Source organism: Homarus americanus, unplaced genomic scaffold (assembly GCF_018991925.1).
Source record: "Homarus americanus isolate GMGI-L3 unplaced genomic scaffold, GMGI_Hamer_2.0 scaffold48016, whole genome shotgun sequence".
In the NCBI taxonomy this organism is placed as follows: domain Eukaryota; kingdom Metazoa; phylum Arthropoda; class Malacostraca; order Decapoda; family Nephropidae; genus Homarus; species Homarus americanus.
In genome coordinates, this window is record NW_024755055.1 from 456,245 (window position 1) to 480,440 (window position 24,196).

The following is a 24,196-nucleotide window of genomic DNA, read 5'->3' on the forward strand; positions in this document are numbered from 1 at the left end:
TGCACCATCACTGCCAGTGTTCATTACCTGCCCCATCACTGCCAGTGTTCATTACACCTACCACCATCACTGCAGTGTTCATTCACCTACCATCCTGCATACTACCAGTATTCCTTACCTACCACCATCACGCACCAGTGTTCCTTCACCATCACTGCCAGTGTTCATTACCTGCCACCATCACTGCCAGTATTCCTTCACCTACCATCACTGCCAATATTTCCTACCTGCATCACTGCGTATTCATTACTTTCTGCCATCCGCCACCTCCAGTATTCGCTACCTACCATCACTGCAGTATTCATGCCTGCCACCATCGCCACCGGTATTCTCACACCTACCACCATCACTACCAGTGTTCATTCTGCCACTACTTTCACTACCAGTTCGTTACTTCTACCATACTGCAGTGTTCCACCTGCCACCATCCCTTTCCAGTGTTCATTACTTCTGCCATCCTCCGCTGCCAGTGTTCATTACTACCACCATCACACCGGTGTTCCTTCACCTACCACCATTGCTGCCAGTGTTCATTCACCTACCATCACTACCAGTGTTCATTCACCTACCGCCATTACTATCACTACTACCAGTATTCTTTCACCTACCACCATCACTGCCAGTATTCCTTCACTACTACCATTACTACCAGTATTCCTTCACCTACCATCACTACCAGTATTCCTTCACCTACCGCCATCTTTACCAATTCATGCCTGCCACCATTACTACCACTACTACCAATTCCTTCACCTACTACCATCACTACCAGTGTTCATACACGCCTACCATTACTACCACTACTACCAGTATTCATTCACCTACCACCATCACTACCAGTATTCTTCACCTGCCACCATTACTACCACTACTGCCAGTATTCTTTCCTTCCACCATCACTGCCAGTGTTCGTCACCTGCCGCCATACATACTACTACCGGTGTTCCTACCTACTACCATCACTACCAGTGTTCATACCTACCATCACTGCCAGTATTCCTTCACCTACCACCATCACTACCGGTGTTCCTTCACCTACCACCATCACTACCAGTATTCGCTTACCTGCCACCATTACTACCACTACTACCAGTATTCCTTCACCTACCACCACTACTACCAGTGTTCCTTCACCTACCACCATCACTACCAGTATTCCTTCACCTACCACCATTCCACTACTGCCAGTGTTCACCTACTCCACCATCACTGCAGTATTCCTTCACCTACCATTACTACCACTGCTACCAGTGTTCACTACCTACCACCATCACTACCCAGTATTCCTTCCTGCCGCCATTACTACCACTACTACCAGTATTCCTTACCTACCACCATCACTACCAGTATTCGTAACCTGCCACCATTCTCACTGCCAGTATTCATTCTACCTACCATCACTACCAGTATTCGTAACCACCACCATTACTGCCACTGCTACCAGTGTTCCCTTCACCTACCACCATCACTACCAGTATTCCTTCACCTGCCACCATTACTACCACTACTACCAGTATTCCTTCACCTACCACCATCACACCAGTATTCCTCCACCTTACTACCACTACTGCCAGTATTCTTCACCTACCATCACTACCATTGCCTTTTACCTGCCACCATTACTACCACTACTACCTATTCTTCACCTACCACCATCACTACCAGTATTCCTTCACCTACCACCATCACTACCAGTATTCCTTCACCTACCACCATTACTACCACTACTACCAGTATTCCTTCACCTACCACCATCACTACCAGTATTCCTTCACCTACCACCATCACTACCAGTATTCCTTAACCTGCCACCATTACTACCACTACTACCAGTATTCCTTCACCTACCACCATCACTACCAGTATTCCTTCACCTACCACCATCACTACCAGTATTCCTTAACCTGCCACCATTACTACCACTACTACCAGTATTCCTTCACCTACCACCATCGCCACCAGCACTTGTTTCTCCTCCCTTGTCACCACTACTACAATCCCCCCCCCTCATAACCAGTATCACTACCACCATTACTAGCACCCTTTCCCAGTCACAACTACCACTATCATCATCCTTTCCTACCATCACTCCCTTCCCACTACCACCATCCCTTACCACTATCCCCTACCACAACTACCACCCCTACCACCAATCAACATTACACCCATACCCCTACCGCAATTCCAATCATCCTCCCTTCTACCACCATTCCAACCACACTCATAAGGCTAATTGACCTTCCCTTATATAAACTAACCCCATAAGCTGAGTTTTCAAAGGTCATTATAGGTCAATTGCCTTGTTATAATGTATATGGCATTAAAATTTATATAGGTGATAGGGATGTGTATATATTACGTCTCTCTCTCTCTCTCTCTCTCTCTCTCTCTCTCTCATTTATCCACCTTCTTTGTCTTCTCCTTTATAATAATTAATTTTAAACAAAGGAAACATATTTTTAATCCCAAATTCAATCACCTTTGTTGACCGAGTAATAAAAACGTGTTATTATTACGAGTATTTCTGACTTTTGTTAATTTTGGTCTGTTATTTACGGCTTTTATTACGACTATTGTTCTTTTAGTAGTTATTTTAGGCTATTATTACTATTATTTCGTCTATTATTATTATTTTACACTATTATCGCAAGTATTAGTCAAATCACATTTCAAAACATCATAGATTATGGTGTTGTTAGTTACGTCACAACCATCCCCTACAACATGGTGTATCGTTAAGTAACCTCTTGACCTCTTGACCTCTTGACCTCTCATCTTTACCCTCATTGTTTTTACCTACACCTCCCCCATTACCACTCACCCCCCCATAACCCTGTTCACCCATCACTCACCCACGTATTCCCATTTCCCCCATGAACCCCATTAACCCATCATGTTATCTTTCTAGTGACTTCCCCATCTTTAAACTACTACCTCCAATGACAACCCCCCACCTTTATAACTCTTCACCCCCTACCCCATAATCTCCCCTCCCCCATTTCACCTTCTCCCCCTGTCACCAGAGCAATACTAATCTGCCTCTCTCATCGTCACCTCCAACCAACCATTACAGAAAATGCACGTATATAAGAAAACACTCCAGGCCCTTATCTACCCGATCTCGTCTACCACGCCTCACAATTTCCTCATGTGGACAGCTACCTCACCTACTTACTGCTACGAGTGTGAGGGACTTCTCTGGGGCATCGCTCGCCAGGGTGTACGCTGCGTCGAATGCGGTGTTAAGTGTCACGAGAAGTGTAAAGATCTTCTTAATGCTGACTGTTTGCAGAGTAAGTGCTTTCGTGTTTAGTTCTTGGTGTGTGTGGGTGTGTGTGTGTGTGTGTGAGTGTGAGTGTGTGTGTGTGTGTGTGTGTGTGTGTGTGTCATTTTTCCTGTTTAATTCTGACTGTCTATAGAGTACGTAGCTAGTATACACTTCTGTCTCTGTTTGGGAGTGTGTAGCTACTGTCAGTCTGTCTACCTGTCTAATTATCTGTCTACCTGTCTGTTGCGTCGATTATAGCATTAAGTATCAAGATCTCTTCATCGTTGACTAAAAGGTAAGTGGATGACGAGCGTCTCTCTCTCTCTCTCTCTCTCTCTCTCTCTCCTTTAATGTATTTACCTTTGAAATTCTAATCTTTTACCATTTTACCCTAGAATATCCAATCATACCCTGAAATATCCAATCCCTTACCGAGTTTAGCTTCCACGAATCCAATCCTTAGCCATTTTATCCAATCATACCCTGAAATATCCAATCCTTACCCAGTCGTTCAGTAGCCATGATAAATGTTCCTCCACGCCTGACAGCCCAGAGAGTTGCACTTTTCCAGACAGCCCTGCGTCTCCTCTCGTCTTCCTCCTCCTCCTCCTCCTCCTCCTCCTCCTCCCTTCTTCCTCCTCCTCCTCCCTCCTCCTCCTCCTCTCCTCTCCCTCTCCTCCTCCTCCTCCTCCTCTCCTCTCTCCCTCTCCTCCCTCCTCCTCCTCCTCCCTCCTCCTCCTCCTCCTCCTCCTCCTCCCCTCCTCCTCCCTCCTCCCTCCTCCTCCTCTTTCCTCCTCCTCCTCCTCTCCTCCTACCTCCTCCCCTCCCTCCTCCTCCTCCTCCTCTTCACCCTCCTCCCCTCCTCCCTCCTCTCCTCCCTCCTCCCTCCCTCTTCTCCTCCCTCTCCTCCTCCTCTCCTCTCCCTCCTCCCCTCTCTCCTCCTCCTCCTCCTCTCCTCCTCCTCTTCTTCCTCCTCCTCCTCCTCCCTCCCTCCTCCTCCTCCTCCTCCTCCCTCCTCCTCTCCTCCTCCCTCCTCCTCCTCTCCTTCCTCTCCCTCTTCCCTCCTCCTCTTCCTCCTCTTCTTCCTCCTCCTCTTCTCTTCCCCTCCCTTCCCCCTTCCCTACATTCCTCCTTTTCTTCCCTCCTCCCTACTCCTCCTTTGCTCTATCCCCTCACATTTAAATCTCTTCCTATTTCTCTCTTCATCTTCCCTCCCCTCCCTCCCCACTCCCCTCCCCTCCCTACTCCCCTCCCCTCCTCCCCTCCCTCTCCCCTTCCCTACTCCCCTCCTCCCCTCGCCCCTCCCCTCCTCCCCCTCCTTCCCCTCCCCTCCCCCCCCACTCCCCCCCTCCCCCCCCCCCTCCCCCACTCCCCCCCTCCCCCCTCCCTCCCCCCTTCCTCCTCCCCTCCCTGCTCCCCCACCATCCTGGATCCTCATAGCCTAGTTTAGGCAAGACGACCAACTCAACAAAGTTCAAACCTGGCAAAGTTTGAGCACAAAGTGTATATTTTAATTTCCTTCCTTCCTTCCTTCCTTCCTTCCTTCCTTCCTTCACCCCACTTCCTTCCTTCCCCTTCTTCGCTTCAACTTCCTTCCTTCTTCCCTCTCCTCTTCTCTCTACCCCCTCTTCCCTCCACTCCTCCTATTTTTCTGCTTTCCCTCTTCCTTTCCCTCTTTCCCTCCTTTCCCTACTTTCCGTACATTGGGGACTTTTAAACCTCATTCTATTATCGTTTTCTCTACTTCCGGGTTTAATTAAAACATCCAGGTAAGGTTTAATATTAATTTAAGTTTTAATTACGGTTTATGAGTCTCAGTGTTTATGTTTTATCTTGGTTTATTTTACCTGTAGTTTTAGATATTGTTTATAAACCGTATTTAATTTTTATTTAATTTTTTTTACTTTTCTCTGTTTTATTGAGTTTTAAAATTGTTTGCATGGGTTTAAACTTCTGTATTGTTTGGGTCCTGTTCATTAAGTTGTTTATATTATTTGAACCTTATGAAATAATTGTTTGCATTCTCTACACTCTCTATATTAATTTTTTACACTGTTTACACCATATTTATTTCCATAGCTTAAATTGTTTGCGTTGTTTACACCATATAAATCAATGCATGGTTTATCCTCTTCCTGTAAACCTTTCACTATACACGTAAATTAATTCCCTAGTTAATCCCTACATTAATTTGAGGGGGATTACCTGCACTAATGAGATAATCCTTCCTCATGTCGGCTGGTTTAATCCTAATGAATTGTGAGGTATTAATTAGTGGGTTTATTACCTGGTTTAGTTGATTTATTGGTTTATTTCACAGTTTATTGGTTTATTTTAAGTTTATTGGTTTATTTCAGTTTATTGGTTTATTTTAAGTTTATTGGTTTATTTTAAGTTTATTGGTTTATTTTAAGTTTATTGGTTTAATTATCAGTTCCGTCCTTCAGTATTCATGCATTGGTTTATATCACGGTACAGTAATGTGTTGGTTTAAACTAAAACAACAGATGTAGAAAGTAGATTGTGTTTTATTTAGATGTTTTAATGTTTTAATCACCTTGTTTGTTTGTTTGGGACGATTTTTTACTGAACACGACATAATAATAATAATAATAATAATAATAATAATAATACTGTAATAATAATAATAATAACTGAGTTAATTTCGCGTGCCTTTGTCTCTCAGTTCCCGTTAAGTCATTATTGTTATCCGTGTGTCAGGCGAGGGCTAAAAACTCTGGGAATTTGTCGTGTTCAGTGAGAAATGTTGGAATTCCCGTCTGTTATTTGCCTCTCCATTGCATGATCTCACTGTGGATGTTTGCACCCTTTTCCTCCTTTGTTGACGTGTGTGTTGTGCACCAATCATGACCCGTGTTGTGGATGACGTCACACACACCCTGTCCTGTCCTCGTGACGTTGCACCAATCATGACCCGTGTTGTGGATGACGTCACACCAATCATGGCCCGTGTTGTGGATAACGTCACACACACACCCTGTCCTGTCCTCGTGACGTTGCACCAATCATGGGCCGTGTTGTGGATGACGTTACACTATATCCTGTCGTCGTGACGTTGCACCAATCATGGGCCGTGTTGTGGATGACGTCGCACCAATCACGTCTTTTATTGTGCATAACGTCACCCTTAGCGTCCTACAACCTGCTCCAGTATCACCCTTGGGCGCCAAATATAGAGGTCGTTCATCTTCTTCTTGAACGTAAGTATCTTTGTCGTTCCTTATGACTTTTACCATAAAAAAAATAAGCAAAAATAAACGTCACTGGAAACAAAAGACGAGCGAATGTTCGTTTGGCGTGGCTCCTATAACCGCCAGGCGATGTTGGTTGCTTCCCCTGGCGATGCCATGGAGACGTTAAAATATTGTTTAGTAATTTATGGATACTTTATATTTTACTCAGCTGAATGTATGTATGTATGTATGTATGTATTAAGTATGTCTGTTAGTAATCAGTCTACATATACAAAGGTTAATTACACAGGTGAAACAGTTGTAATTACAGAACACCTGAGTAATTACATTCAGGTGAACGTTATTAATGTAATTGATTTAAGTTGTATTAATTGATGTATTGTAATTATGTTTAGGTGTTGTAGTCGTTATTAATGAGGTAAAGTAATCGTGTTATTGAGGCTGTAATTACATTTGAGTTATTGTTAGATTAGGTGATTGAATCTTGTGTTATTGATTGGCTTGTAATAACTGTTTGTGATTGTGGTGGTAATTGATATAATATAATCCAGGTTGTAATCTGTTTTGTTATTTTTTTTCTGTTATTATTAAACCATTTTATTTACAGATATAAGTCGGGGTTTAGGTTTACTGATTGAAGTTGGTTTATATAATTAGTCATTAGTTTTTATGGCTGGTTTAAAATGGTTTAGTTTTTATTAGTGTGTGTGTGTGTGTGTGTGTGTGTATGTGTGTGTGTGTGTGTGTGTGTACTGACGAAAGGTTTACACAGGGTATGTATAGTCGTATGTGTACTGTACATGTATACACATAAGCTTACCATCCTCCCCCTCCCCTCCTCCTCCCTCCCCCTCCCTCCCCTCTCTCTCTCCAACAAGCAATATTGATACGGCTCGGGGCAACATAGTTTTAACCCACATACATATTATTAATTCCGATTTGCATATTCGGTACAGCTGGAGTGGGGATGGAGAGGGGTAGGGGTGGGGAGGAGAGGGGGTTAAGGGGGTAGTGACTGGAGAGGGAGTGAAGAGGGTAGAGAGAGGGCTGGAGAGGGAAGAGACAGGGATGGAAAGAGGAGAGGGCTGGAGAGAGGTAGTGAGAGGGAAGGGAGAGAGGAGAGGGCTGGAGAGAGGGAGTGGGTGGAGAGGGAAGGGAGAGTACATATTTTGGTACAAGATAATTGAGTTTTTATTAATTACAACCCAAACACCTTGAAACACAGGTATGAAATTGGTTTGCGCTGAGTCAAGTCTTGTGGGGTGGGTGGGGGGGGGGGATGAGGCAAAATAGTGTTATGCTTTGATGAATTGGAGACTTGGTGTACAGGTGTGTATGTCTGTCTGTCTGTGTCTGTCTGTCTGTCTGTCTGTCTGTTTGTTTTTGTTTGGGTGTGTTTACAAAGATGTTTTTACTTAGATAGGTCGACAATATGCCCTGTTAATTGGTTTATAGTGCCAAATAGACGGTAATAGTGCCAGATGTTAGACGGTAATAGTGCCAAATAGACGGTAATAGTGCCAGATGTTAGACGGTAATAGTGCCCAATAGACGGTAATAGTGCCAGATGTTAGACGGTAATAGTGCCAGATGTTAGAGATGTTAGTAGGATTTGGTAATAGTGCCAGACGGTATGAAAATATTAGTAGATGTTAGACTTGGGTAAGGTGCCAGATGTTAGATTTGCATGAAAAGCAGATGTTAGACGGTAATAGTGCCAGATGTTAGACGGTAATAGTGTCAGACGGGATTAATGCCTTGCCAAATATTTCTTCACTAATAGAATGTTAAATATAAATTACTAAAACCTTTAATTAATTTATAAAAATTTTAGAACTTAAATAAATTTATATAAACTGGTTATTTTTTTTTAAATATATAAATGTCGTTGATTTATATTCAAATTTGTTTTGTGAAATGAAAAATCTGCCTTCAAATCATCATCCATTTGTCAATAACTCATGAATTTAATTATTATTTTAAAGATTATTATTTTTTATTAATTTATCACTTTCATAAATTAAATTAAATACGGTTATTGAGCTTGGTGATTACAGTTATTGAAGGGAAATTATTTAAAAAGTTTTCTCATTAAGTCGTAGTCAGGGTCAGGAGTACAGTATCGGACACGGGGTTGCTTGACGAGGTAAACAAACACAGAGATACAGTTTATTCTCAGAGGCTGTTTACTTTCTCCTCTATTTCGTCAAACTTACTTGAGGAGTTTGTCTTTGGGAGCATCAAGGAGCATTCTGAGAGGGGGGGGGGAGGAGAGGGGTTTGTAAGAGCATCAAGGAGCACATTCTGGGAGGGGGGGGGAGGAGAGGTGGGGTTTGTAAGAGCATCAAGGAGCATTCTTGAGGGGGGAAGAGGAGAGGGGGTTTGTAAGAGCACATCAAGGGACATTCTGGGAGGGGGGGGAGGGGGTTTGTAAGAGCATCAAGGAGCATTCTGGGAGGGGGGTGGAGGAGAGGGGTTGAAGGAGCATCAAGGAGCATTCTGGAGAGGGGGGAGAGAGGGAGAGGGGTTTGTAAGACAGATCCATGAGCACTCCTGGGAGGTGGGGGGAGGAGAGGGGGGTTTGTAAGAGCATCATGAGCATTCTGGGGAGGGGGGAGGAGAGGGGTTTGTAAGAGCATCAAGGAGCATTCTGGGGAGGGGGGGGGAGGAGAGGGGCTTCAGGGGCACATCAAGGACATCTCTGGGAGGGGGAGGGGGGGTGTGTAAGAGCATCAAGGAGCATTCTGAGGGGAGGAGGGAGAGAAAATGGAAGGGAAGCGAGACGGAAAAATGGAATGGGTAAAGTTAGGATGTAAAAGAAACCAGCGGGAAAGGGAGGAAGGTGGGTAAGGCAAGGGAGATAAAAGGGAGGGAAGAAGGGAAATATGGGAAAGGGAGGAAGGGAGGAGGGAAAATAAGGGAGGGAGGAAAGAAAGGTAAGAGAAAGTAGAGAGAGTCACAGCACGAAGGAAATAGGGGAGATAATTAAAGAGAATGGGGAGAGAGAGAGAGAGAGAGAGAGAGAGAGAGAGGAATAAATGAGGAAGAAGAAGGGAAGAGACGAATATGATAAAAAAAAGAATTAGAATGAAAGAGTAAACAGGGAGGACGAGGAGGAAGACGATGATGAGGAAGAGAAGGAGGAGGAAGAGAAGAGGGGAGGGGGGGTACAGAAGGAGGAAGAGGTAACGGGAGGAGGAGGAGAAGGAGGGGTGAGGGGGTCCACGGGGGGGAGGAAGAGAGGGGGTCCACGGGAGAGGGAGGGGTGAGAGGGGAGGAAGACAGGGGGTCCAGGGGGGAGGGGTGAGAGGGGGAGGAGGGTGAAGAGAGGGGGGTCCACGGGGGGAGGTGAGGGAGAGAGGGGGTCCACGGGGGGAGGTATGAGAGGGGGTCCACGGGGGGAGGTGGAGGAGGAAGAGAGGGGTCCACGGGGGAGAGGCGAGAGGGGGAGGAGGAAGAGAGGGGGTCCACGGGGAGGAGCAGAAGGAGGGGGAGGAGGAAGAGAGAGGGGGTCCACGGGGAGGAGAGCAGAAGGAGGGGGAGGAGGAAGAGAGGGGTCCACGTGGGGAGGGGTCAAATTAGAGCCAACGACCATTCTGGCATATGTCTTATCAATAGAGATGATTAGAATGACGTCATCATCTTACTATCCTTAGTGACCTTTTCTAAGTATGTGACCTGAGTTGGACCTATAATACGCACATACGCACCTATAAAACGTACATACAACCCTATAATACGCACATACGCCCCTATAATACGCACATAAGCCCCTATAATATGCACATAAGCCCCTATAATACGCACATACGCCTCTACTAACGCACATACGCCTCTACAAACGCACATACGCCTCTACAAACGCACATACGCCCCTATAATACGCACATAAGCCCCGATAATATGCACATACACTTCTACAAAAGCACATACGCTCCTATAAAATGCACATACAACCCTATAATACGCACATACGCCCCTACGCACATACGCCTCTACATACGCCCATATAAACAGCCATCAACTACGTCAGGAGCCAAGTTCACCAATAAAACACGATAGGGGGTCGATTCTTGTCCGAGCACAGCCAATCATATCCCTGGATGATGACGAGGGTTGTTGTCATTGGCTGGGAGAATAGTGTATGTTGTTATGGGGGAAGGTATAGAAGATCCCCCTATGAAATATTATATCGAAATGAAGTAAGTGTGTGTGTGTGTGTGTGTGTGTGTGTGTGTGTGTGTGTGTGTTAATGTCTTTATATATATACATACGTCTTGTCTAAACCCACTCTAGCCCTGACACCAATTCACAACCCACCACCCAACCCACTCCCCACCCCACCAACCCACACTCCCACCCCACCCCACCCCACCCACCAACCCACGACTAACGCCCACGCTTACCCACTTCAGGAGCGGCAGAGAAGAGCAGTAAACATGGTGCAGAAGATAAAACCAATAATATTATCGCCGCCATGAAGGAAAGAATGAAGAAAAGAGAGTTGGAGACGCCAGAAATCTTCGAGCTTATTAGGTACGTGTTGGCCTAGTGTTTACCGTAGGATTCTCGCCCTTGTGGAGTCTACGCCCGGGTGTACTTTGTTTTGTTTTGGTCTAGAGGTATTATAGTGCTATGTGGTGGAAAATTCTTAATATTGTTAATTTTCGATTTTTTTTTTTTAAGTTCGTGTTTCTTGGTGTTAAGTCTTACGATTCTCGCCTTTATGGTGTTTTAGGGGAACTATAATGTTATATAGGGGGTATGATAGTGCTATGTGGTAAGAAATGTTAATTGTTTAACTTTACAGGTCATGTTGTTTTGGTCTGGGGGCAAGGTAGTGCGATGTGATTAAAGAGTCGATTAGTTTTCTATCTACGAGGATATTTTAAGGTCGTTAACCTATACAGACACCTAAGGATTATCGACCTAATCCAAGTTTTCCGTCTGGGAATAATACAGTGCTATACCATGACCGCTTTTAAATTATTGTTATTGTTGTTTTGAAGTTAAGTGCGTTTTTCTTCACTAATACCTATTGATATTCGCTCTTACGGGTTTAATATAAATCCTCCGGGGGAATATAAGACTGTATCACGTAAACATTTATTTTTTCTATATTTTTTTTTCAGACTAATTAATGATATTGGAAAACACAAATTTGTTTCGCCGTGAAAAAAAAAATTAAAAAAAAATTCCCATCGAGGCAAGGGTGATGCTCTCTCTCTCTCTCTCTCTCTCTCTCTCTCTCTCTCTCTCTCTCTCTCTCTCTCTCTCTCTCTCTCTCTCTCTCTCTCTCTCTCCTTCCGTTACCTCAGTCGGCTTGGGTATTTGTATTTCATCTTGTCAATTCTCCAGAGGGTGAAGTAATCCCGAGTATGACCCCACGTCTCTCTCACACACACACACACACACACACACAGAAGGAATTTTTGAAGTTTCTTGCCTTAAATTCCAATGGTGGACCCAACTGCGGGGAAATAATCTGAGAATTTTTCGGTGTTTGTGGTTGGGATTATTTCTTTCTTTATATCTTCTATATCTTCCTTCCTTCCCTCCCTCCCTCCCTCATTCCTTCTCATCTCCCCTCTCTCCTTACCCTCCCCCAGCTCCTCTCCTCCCAGAATTAAAAGCTATTAGTGTCTAAATTGTCTCATCAACTACACACACACACACACACGCACACACACACACAGAGAAACACTTTATTCTTAGTGTCTTTATTATATTCGTCTTGAGAGCAGTTGTATGATTATTCTCCTAAGTACCTAACCTAACCTAACCTTAACCTAACCTAACCTAACCTAACCTAACTACAGCCTAATCTAACCACAAAAAAAGGATCTCGAACTCTCAGTAACGAAGCACAGGGAGTTAGGTGGATCCATTCGTCCATCCATTCAACTTTCAATTCCCAACTCTTCCCGAAGTTTGTAACAGTTGCCCAATTGCTTCGTCGTCCTGGGTAGTCGTGGGTCAGGGTGGGTCAAGGGTCGTGTGTGGGAAGTAGGTGTTCTTTGGTTGAGAGTGAGTCGTGGTGGCGGCACTTTTGAATTTAAGTCTAGTTCGGCAGCGCTACTTTTGAATTTTAGTTATCATTCACAGGCGGTACTTTTGAATCGAATTTATCAGTTGTGGTACTTTTTTTTATCACTTATACAGTTTACACAGGCGGCTATTTTGACTCAGAGTTATCTTACCTTGGCGGCACTTTTGAATTATAGTTTTCGTTCATATTTAGGGGGGCAGGAATGGACGAAATTAATATGAAATTCCCGATGTAATACTTAAGAGTTTTTCGTCGTGATTATGAATAGACAAAATGCGTTGCTTATTTGTTTTAAAGAAGATGAAAAAATACGTTATATGCTGAATCTATACATATGTATGTATTGTGTATACAGCATAAAGTATACACATACATATATAGAATTTCTGAATTAAATACTGGAAAACAATAACTTCAAAGATATTGGACATTTTTTTCTTGTCAATTTTTTTTCTTCAAATATCGAAAAACAGAAACAAATATAGTTAAGGTCTTTGAAAAGTCTTACTAACAATCAATTCATGGTCTAATCACCAGAACTTCAGCAAATTATACTGTACTTGGAACTCTACACGCATGACTGTAATTACAGGTGTGTGTAGCTCTAACCAGGTGTGTGATAATCATAACTACCTTGCTCATAAGTCCTACATTCTCAAGCATCATAGACTATTGTCCTCATTACGGGACCGCGTTATAACCATGCCACTCCAAGCTGGTAGTAATTATGCTCTGATCATATACAAGTACAGTCAAAAATAAACCTACACTTTATTTCAATTTCCATCATTCTTTTCTATTTTAATGATTATATTTACATTTACAAACTCATTATATCTACAAGTTAGAGAAAAAAAATATATGTAGATTGTTGTAAAAAAAAATATTCTCCATAGGTTCTTCTGAAAACATAAACTCAAGACATAATGGAAGAGATAATTTGGTGTTAATTTTGCCATAGAATATTTTTTCAAGTCTTTCAAAACACCATAGAATCGCTATTTTTTTTCTTCATATTCTGGCAATGAAAAACAAGAACAGTTATTTGTTATGAATAGTGTAACAAGAACAGGTTATTATAATGAATAGTGTAACAAGAACAGGTTAATATAATGAATAGTGTAACAAGAACAGGTTAATATATTGAATAGTGTAACAAGAACAGGTTAATATAATGAATAGTGTAACAAGAACAGGTTATTATAATGAATAGTGTAACGAACAGGTTATTATAATGAATAGTGTAACAAGAACAGGTTAATATAATGAATAGTGTAACAAGAACAGGTTAATATAATGAATAGTGTAACAAGAACAGGTTAATATAATGAATAGTGTAACAAGAACAAGTTATTATAATGAATAGTGTAACAAGAACAGCTTATTATAATGAATAGTGTAACAAGAACAGCTTATTATAATGAATAGTGTAACAAGAACAGCTTATTATAATGAATAATTATAAAGAACAGTTAATATAATGAATAGTGTAACAAGAACAGGTTAATATAATGAATAGTGTAACAGAACAGGTTATTATAATAATAGTGTAACAAGAACAGGTTATTATAATGAATAGTGTAACAAGAACAGGTTAATATAATGAATAGTGTAACAAGAACAGGTTAATATAATGAATAGTGTAACAAGAACAGGTTAATATAATGAATAGTGTAACAAGAACAAGTTATTATAATGAATAGTGTAACAAGAACAGCTTATTATAATGAATAGTGTAACAAGAACAGCTTATTATAATGAATAGTGTAACAAGAACAGCTTATTATAATGAATAGTGTAACAAGAACAGCTTATTATAATGAATAGTGTAACAAGAACAGCTTATTATAATGAATAGTGTAACAAGAACAGCTTAATATAATGAATAGTGTCGGAATAATATGTTTAATTTATCGTGTGGTTAAGTATTAAGGAGTATAAGAGTAATATTAGGGTATCAGTGTTAATATTTACTAATACTGTGGGTGATAAAACATATACCAAATATAAGGTATAGATTTTATTGGTATATTTCTCAGGATATACTAAGCCATTGTCGAAATATATTCAGTATAAGGTGTAAATATTTGTGGTATGTTTCATAGTATATACGTCAGCCAATATAGACCAGGTATATGCAGTATAAGGTATATATTATAATTATATACCGTTAAGGATATATGGTTTTATTTGGATATATTTAAGACATTATTTTAAGTTCAGTAGTCATATGTCTATTTTAAGTAACCTTTTTTTGTCTTACGTTTCTTCACAAGACAAGAAACTTCAATATAATTTGTCTTCATTCTTGTTATTTTAGTTAGAGAATTATTATTATTATTATTATTATTATTATTATTATTATTATTATTATTATTATTATTATTATTGCATCACCTGAAGATTAGTCACCCTCTTGCTAATTAGGGCAATGAAGTTAGGTTAGGTTAGGTTAAGTTAAGTTAAGTTAAGGGTGGTTGATCTGTAGGTGAAATAAGCTGGGTTAAGTTAGGTTACCTGGGATGGTGATTCTTCAGGTGAACTTAATTAGGTGTTAATGAAGCATAAAGTAATTTGATTTTTCCTTAAGTATTATAAGTTATTCAGAATTACTTAGAGCACAGTGATGGTAGATTTTTATAAGTTAATTTAAGTAATGATAGATATAGTACTGTACTGTAATTGCAAGTGTATATAACCTAATTTTTCCTTATACTGTAACAGAGTTTTAGTGTAATATAGTAATTTAACAGTATAAGTATTGTATAAGAGTATATTAATTTTAAACTTTTTGCGGTATTTTCATTATTTTTAGTCATTTATTTTTGAAGAATTTGCTAGTTTGGTATTTTAATATTATAATTATTGTTGTATACATACGTTGTCTCAATCAAGTCTGGCATGCGGATGTTTCCTTTCAGACTCAGTACTGTATTATTGTAGTATTGGATTCACCCGAGTGGAGTCAGATTCCCTTTCAGTGACCATAGTATGAGTTTAAAAAGAGCCATCCTGGGCTACTCTAGGTGGGATGGGCCATAGCCTCTTCTTCCCCTGCAAGCAGAGATGAACTTTATTTCTCCAATAAATAGGGATGTCTTTGGCGTGGAGGACAAGAGCCACGTAGGCCACATGATGTCGGTGAACCAATCAGTGCTTGACGGGACTAGCAAGTGGTCTGCTAAGATTGCCATCACAGGTTTGTTTGAGTCTGCCCTCCACTTCTCTCCCGTTTCCTCCGTTTTCTCTGTTTGTCTGTATTTCTGGTTTATTTTTTACATTTTCTTTCCCCCCTTTTTGCCTTTCCTTCGTCTTCAATGTTATGTATCGTCTCGTGTTCTGTCTCGCGTGGTGACGCCACACTACGCGATTGTGGAGACAAGTTTGTTGGGCGTAAACTTGGCTATGTTAGGCGTCAGGTGCACTTAGGCGTACGTTAGCTCAGACTGGCGTTCATCTCCGTCCGGGTGTGTGAGCTTGTATACGCCTAAACTGTCCCTGAAGCAATTAAAAATTCTATTTCTCCAGTAATTAAAGTTAAAAATATCTATATTTCTGAAAATCACCAAATGAAAAGTGTTTTTCGGAGTAGCCAATCGTTTTCCCGCGCTTGTCTCCATAAGATTGACGTGTTTTTGTTTGATTACACGAGACTTCATCCAACCTTCACTCTACATCACAATTGGATGTTTTTGTTACCTATCCCAGGGGCCATACTCGTCCTGTACAGGGAGAACTGCCCCACCATGACGGCTGTTAAGGGGAAACTTAACTACTTGGCCCAGTATGGTTGGATGACTTGCTCGTGTGGTTAAGTCTTCACAGGATAACCGCCGTTCTACGAGAGCTGTTGTGAGCAGAGACGCTTTATTGTCGGTGTCCTTGTTTCACTGTTTTTGTTTTTTGGTTCAGTTACGTGTGTCAAGTGATGTTGTGCCATCGTTGTTGTTGTTGTTGTTGTTGTTAACCCATGTTGAATGTGCTTCTTCCACAGGATGACATTCAAGGTGGATCCCGATACCCATATAGATTCACTTGAGAAAGCTGAGGATAACGTTTTAGAGGGGACCTCCCATTGGTCTTGCAAGATTGCAACTACAGGTCAGGCAAAACATGTACATAGCATGGAGGATGGAAGTATGGAGGTGGCGGGGTGCCCTCCACCCTAACGTGTGTGCTCCACCACTTGCGGCTTGTGTTTGTTTTTTTGCTCTCTGGCTCCTCCACCTACTTCCACCCTCCCTGTATCCACCCACCACCACCACCTATACCAGTGCAACTACGCCATGGCGGCAGACAGTCTCTACTACCACTTCCTCTACTGTCCACCAGGCGGCAGCACCTCTAGTAGTACGACTGTCCACCAGGCGGCACCACTTATAGTAGCATCCGACTGACTCGTACTAACTTGTTATTTTGATTCTATTTTTCTCCCCTTCCCCACCTTCCCGCCCTGATGATCACTTGCCTGAACTGATCCCCTGATTCTCACTGATTCTACCTCTTTATTGGTCCCTGTTGATGACCTCTCACCGTGAGGGTCTTAACAGGAGGGTCTTTAATAGTTTAAATTGACTCATTAAATATCGGTCATTGAGCCTCTTGATTACCTAATAGAATGGCATTGACGCTTGGCATATCCGCATGATTCTAGCATATTGAAGGTGATTCGAGGATACTTTAAGGCATATTTAGCATACTTTAAATTGCCTTAAAGTTAGACTAGAACACGTCAACATGCTACTAATCACTCCATCATGTTTCTAAGTGATTCTTTCAGTAACATGATATACCTTTAGAAACCTTGTCGTGTTAAAACATACTTGGAGTGACCACGTATTTTTTTTATACCCCGTGGTCTAATGCTCCCGGAATGCCCCTCTATGCCCGACCCCCAGCTAGAATACTCACCATACCCTTACCTGGGCATGGTGAGGGGGGGGATCAGTAGGGTAGGGCATGACACAGGTGCCTAAAGTACCCATAGTTACCGGGATGGTCCATATTTGGGCACGTTTGCAGGTATTTTGCCCCAGTTAATTTATCATGAAGTTAACCTGCCTGATTTTAACATAAATTAACCTCCCCCAAAAAAACTAAAATATTAACACCAAAGTCGTATATCGTTAAATTTAACCTCGAGATAAACAATTATTTTTTTGGTACGACTAAATTTTTTTGAAGAACTAAATAAAAATTCAGTTTAAATTTTTTTTCCATAGAGTTAGGTCGGAATTTTTTTATCGCCTTCCGGCTCTTGTTAAATTTGCTTTTGTTTCTTTTTGAAGGGGCAACTTGTAATAACTAACAGTAAAGTGAAATTATTGAAGATTATGATGTTAAAATACTTATAATGCTAAATGATGGGCTTCTACGTAGCATATTTGATTATTACGAAGCATGATAGCATGTTAACTTCATGGAGGAACGAGTTACTGGTATACACAAACACACACACACACACCGGTCTAGACAATAGATATCCATCCTAGTTTACCCTAGAGTACTGTTGGTGATGAGTTAATCCTCTAGGAGTTGGTAGAGAGTAAACATGTAAACCCAAGGAGGTATAGTTTACGTAGAGCCGAGGTCAGGGGGGCTAGGTGGGGCCCGTGCTCGTATAGGGAAGTGCTGTTGGTGCTGTTTTAGTGCTTGTTGTGGCCTTACAGGGAGTAGACACGCGGTCCTTACCTTACAGTTCAAGGTTCTTCCCTCTAGATATCGCTCATTATTCTGCATTCATGATAAAAGGCGATATTTCGTGGGAACTTATCTGGAATTGTAAGCAGTGTGACCTGTAATGTAGAGAGAGAGAGGAAAGGCTGTGTGTTGATTGGCTCCGAGATTAGACCGTAGGTGGATACGTCATCAGTTAAACAGTGACGTCAAACCTGATGATTGGTTAAGAGAAACTCAACCAATCACGGCGTGGTTAGAGAACTCAATCAATCACATCATGGTTCTTACGTCAATATTGATGCACTTCCCACATACCATAAATCTCATTCACCAATAAAACACACGGCAAAAAAATATTTAAATCAATTTCAAAACATCAAAACTCATACATGAAGTAATTTAATAAGTAAGATTCATTAGTTAAGTGACTCTAGGTACTCACATGACTTGATCTAGGATGGATGAACACTAGTCACTTGATTACGACCCGTATCTATTATCTAGACCCGGAAATAAAGAGATGCATGATGAGTTATATCTCTTTATTATTTTACTGTATGATAATGTGCACAAGTTTGGTGACGAGGATGACAAAGACCTCTCCCTCCCTCCCCCCTCCCCCTTTCTTCCCCCCCCTTCTCCCCCCCTCCTTCCCACCTCCCTCCCCCCCTAATTGGTTCATTAATGGGAAGGATTCGAACTCTCCTTGAATGAACCCCCTCAGTCTTAACGCACCCAGTATAGAATAGAACCATTGACCTAGTTTTGACCTGTAACCTAATATAGGGTCAGGTCAGGTCAGCTGGCGGGTAGGGTCAGGTCACCTTCCAACTCTACCACAAGTGTAGTGCCACATCGGGCCAGGATCTTATCGGCTGACAAACCCCCTCCGACCCCCCCTCCGTGCCACTCGTCACCCCACAGTGCCCTTCTTTAAACCCCCTTCACCCCTCCACCACCCCCAGTGCCACCTAGATCACCCCCCTCTCTCTATATACCCCCTCCCCCCCTCTAAACAGCTTATAACTAACTCCCCTTCTCCAGATTAGTTTAAACCGAGAGTGGTGACCAGAAAGGGACATTTGGTCATCAATAAGGTTGACAAACACACACAGTGACTCCAGATTACCAGCCTTCCCGGGGGAATATATATATATATATAAAATATATATAATACATAGCTTCTTCTTGCCCCGGACTGTCCCTATTCTAAGACTTGCACAGAGTCCTAAGAACCTGGACTTTAAAAAATATATATATAATAAAAAATGGTATACGAGACATCAGCCATTTTTTTTATCACTTATCTTGTATATTTTTTTCCCCCTCTGACTTCTGGTCTTGTATATAACAGTAACAGTTGATGCCGAGTTTATCCTTCCTCCAACATGCACGCATATTATTCAACCAGTGTCGTGATCTAAGGACCTGGTACCTGTGTTGTGAGGAATATGAAACACAGAAATAGTTTTTGTTTTGTGAGCTTATATGAATCAATGCTATATATTATTATTACTATTATTATTAAAGTGTTTTGAGCTTATGACACTTACTATGATGATTTAAGCTTACGACACAACACTACTATATTACAATGTGTTTAGCTTATGACACAACACCATTATAATGTTTTAAGCTTACAACACAACACAGCTACAATATTTTAAGCTTACAACACAACTACAATGTTTTAAGCTCAAACACAACTACACTGTTTTAAGCTTACAACACAACTACAATGTTTTAAGCTTACAACACAACTACAATGTTTTAACCTTACATCACAACTACAATGTTTTAAGCTTACAACACAACTACAATGTTTTAAGCTTACAACACAACACAACTACAATGTTTTACGCTTACAACACAACACAAACTACAATGTTTTAAGCTTACAACACAACACAACTACAATGTTTTAACCTTACAACACAACTACAATGTTTTAAGCTTACAACACAACACAACTACAATGTTTTACGCTTACAACACAACACAAACTACAATGTTTTAAGCTTACAACACAACACAACTGCAATGTTTTAAGCTTACAACACAACACAACTACAATGTTTTAAGCTTAAACACAACACAAACTGAAAAAATAAAACCTTTGCTGCCTTCATATTCCCAATAGGACACTTGGCCCATCTCAGTGTCCCCCTCACAACACAGGTCAACCAACCATCATGTATGTGTCTTTGGGGTGAGGACATACTGGGACACATATGCATTAATAGGACACATGCATTAATAGGACACGTGCATTAATAGGATACATGCATTAATAGGACACATGCATTAATAGGACACATGCATTAATAACACACATGCAAAATAGGACACGTGCATTAATAGGACACATGCATTAATAGGACACATGCATTAATAGGACACATGCATTAATAGGACACATGCATTAACAGGACACATGCATTAACAGGACACATGCATTAACAGGACACATGCATTAACAGGACACATGCATTAACAGGACACATGCATTAACAGGACACATGCATTAATAGGACACATGCATTAATAGGACACATGCATTAACAGGACACATGCATTAACAGGACACATGCATTAACAGGACACATGCATTAACAGGACACATGCGTTAACAGGACACATGCATTAACAGGACACATGCATTAATAGGACACATGCATTAATAGGACACATGCATTAACAGGACACATGCATTAATAGGACACATGCGTTAACAGGACACATGCATTAATAGGACACATGCATTAATAGGACACATGCGTTAATAATATGGTGTGTCATGTGTCCCGCCACCACCAGCAATGATCACTCCAGTGTGCGCTTCTTAAGGCTCGTTACAACAGAGTGGTTGGCATGGTTATCTAATTATACTCCCTGATTATCACTTTACAACGCTGAATGATAATGAGAATGATAACTAATTAATTATCCTACTTAGGTTGATCAGTTATAAGTAATTAATTATCCTTAGAGGAATATTTTTGCCCTACAGAGATATGTTAATTAAATCAGTTTGTAATTTGAGATTTTTTTATTTTTTTTGGCCATCAATAATGTGTATGAAATTTTTGTTATTGGAGATCTTTTATTGAGGTATTAAGTAACCCTAAGTGTTTTTTAAAAGACTTGTATTGGAATCAGTTGAGTAAATAAACACGAACTTTGAACACTTTTTAAAATAGTCTTGTGGATGCCCTTAAGAAATAATCAGCCAATATAATCTATTTAAAAACAAATCAAATTATATACCTTCCAGAAATATTAATTAACCCTGATTATATATAAACTCATTTACATACCCACCCCCCCAAAAAAATGAAATCCAAGAAACAATAACATCGAGGGAACAAAATCAAGAATTGGAATGAGATTACCACCCTGTGTGACGCCTCGCCTTGCCTCTCTTCCCCCGTACAGTGATCTGCGCCCAAGGCCTCATAGCTAAGGACAAAAGTGGCACCTCTGACCCCTACGTTACCGTCCAAGTGGGCAAGGTGAAGAAGAGAACGCACACCGTCCCGCAAGAGCTCAACCCTGTATGGAATGAGAAATTTTACTTGTGAGTATTGAAGCTGTTTGGTTGAGTACTGGAGTTGGTTTGTGAGTACTGGAGTACATTTGTGAGTACTGGAGTTTATTTATGAGTACTGGAGATTATTTGTGAGTATTAGAGTTTATTTATGAGTACTGAAGCTCTTTTGTTTGTGAGTACTGAAACTGTTTTGTGTGAGTACTGAAGCTGTACGGTTTGAGTACTAAAGCTGTTTTGTTTGTGAGTACTGAAGTTGTTTTTGTTTATATATTTAGATAAGGATTCAGTGGGACTTGAAAAGTGATCAGATAGAAAAATATTGACCTTACGATCCTTTGAGAATTGGAGTCTAGATAAAAGACGTATAATTTAGTGGTGATTTGTAAACTTCCCTCCAATCTCTCTCAAAGAATACAATCCCCAATACTCCAGCAGTAACTTACGTGAAAAACAATCAACCACTCCTCCTTGGGCCCTTATCGCCCCCCCCCATTCTTCAGGGCCTTCAGGGGAGCCCTTCAGCACGCCCATCATCTTAACCTCGAGGACCTGAACTCCAATTTGCCGGCCCTAACTTCACCCCTTCAGGAAGGCCGAACGACTTCTCAAGGTCTTTGATTTAACCAGAAATGTCGGGTCGAGGGGCGCGCGTTCGGGTCAATGATTTTTACACGAGTTTGTGCTTGAAATAGAGAATGGGAATAATAATAATGATAATAATAATAATGATGAGAATACTAATAATAATAGCAGTAATAATATTTAAGTTTAATTTGTTATCTCTCTCTCTCTCTCTCTCTCATTATCCATGTCTCCTTATCTTCATTAATTACTCTTTGCTTTTTATTTTAATGGACATCTTTGAGGCACGGTGATTGTTAATGACTATGTCCTATTAATGACAGTTTATTAGTATTATTATCATTATTCTTTGTTGTCATTATTATTATTATTATTATGATTTATTGATGTTTTTGTCTTATTATTCTTATTATAGTTTTTGTTTTTATTATTATTTACTATTATCATCATCTATATTACTACTACTATTATTATTATTCGTAGTAGTAGTAGTAGTAGTAGTAGTAGTAGTAGTAGTAGTAGTAGTAGTAGTAGTAGTAGTAGTAGTTGTTGTTGCTGCCTAATTAGTATTGTTATTGTCATCATCATACTTTTATTATTATTATTATTATTATTATTATTATTATTCAATGAAGCAATATTTTAATTCACTTAACTCATCATAATCATTATCCTTACCAATCACTTTCTCACCATGTTATTTATTTCGTCAACAGTGAATGCCACAACTCTAGTGACAGGATTAAGGTGAGGGTCTGGGATGAGGACAACGACATCAAGTCCAAACTGCGCCAAAAACTCACGAGGGAGAGTGATGACTTCTTGGGGCAGACTATTATTGAGGTAAGGTTGGATGATGGTGTTTTTTTGTCCCGTTTTCTGTGGTTTTATATCTCCGTTTTCTGTGGTTCTATATCTCTGTTTTCTGTGGTTCTATATCTCCGTTTTCTGTGGTTCTCTCTTCCCATTTTCTGTTTTCCTGATTCCCATTTTTGTGTTCCGAATTCCTTTTTTCTGTATAACTAAATTCCCATTTTCTATATTCCTCCCATTCCAACAATTCATGGGAAACTTATATATCATTCCCTATCATAACACAAACACTATTTTTGATTATTTGAACATACAACTTAATTAATAGTAATTTTCAGATAACTTACAATAGAACAGTGACACAACACCATCTGGGTGGGTAAAATAAGTCAGTCTCCCCTACATACACTCCACAGAGAACGGGAAATAATTAATAGAATTCATAAATGATTTATTTTTGTCGGCTTTGGGGAATGAACTTGTGACGACGTAGCCTGGGATACATTGTGACATGTTATTAAGAGTTGTGAATTAGTATTTGCGCTGTGAGTCGCTTTATATCGTGTGTATGGTGATAGATAGATAGGAAATGAACTCTTTAAGTGGTTGATAGCCAAGTGGTTTCTCTCTCTCTCTCTCTCTCTCTCTCTCTCTCTCTCTCTCTCTCTCTCTCTCTCTCTCTCTCAGGCCACGTCACGCTGGTATAAACACGGGGGCAGTGATTTATATGTTAATGTTCACAAGGGTACCTTACAACAAGTGTTTCTGGGAGCGAGAGTCGAGAGGCCCCCTAGAGGTTCGTAGGGCCCTTGTTATGTGGGCCCCAGGTTGGTCAGATAGGCCCCAGTCTCAAGAGTTCCAGTTCTAATGGGCCCCAGTCTTGAGAAGTTTAGTACAAGATTCCTATCCCACGTTTTTAAGCCTTTTTAGAATCCTACCTCACCTCCTATTAGAATCCTATCCCACCTTCTCCAAGAATCCTACCTCACCTCCTACAAGAATCCTACCTCACCTCCTAGTATCCTATCCCACCTCCTAGT

The 24,196-nt window shown here is 40.8% G+C and overlaps 1 protein-coding gene across 8 annotated transcripts in view; it reads left to right on the plus strand.

Annotated features, from left to right (window-relative positions):
- Window positions 1-3,073: 3,073 nt before the first annotated feature.
- LOC121856280 (protein unc-13 homolog A-like) overlaps window positions 3,074-24,196 on the plus strand; it is a gene marked incomplete at its 5' end in the record, with an annotated part of 53,882 nt that continues 32,759 nt past the window's right edge. For 3 of the 8 annotated variants that reach the window (XM_042351710.1, XM_042351715.1, XM_042351714.1), the window contains 6 exon segments: window positions 3,074-3,293; window positions 6,421-6,489; window positions 10,899-11,019; window positions 15,625-15,731; window positions 21,647-21,788; window positions 23,060-23,186. In XM_042351710.1, coding sequence (XP_042207644.1) covers window positions 3,074-3,293; window positions 6,421-6,489; window positions 10,899-11,019; window positions 15,625-15,731; window positions 21,647-21,788; window positions 23,060-23,186 — 786 coding nt within the window. 8 annotated transcript variants of the gene reach the window in all.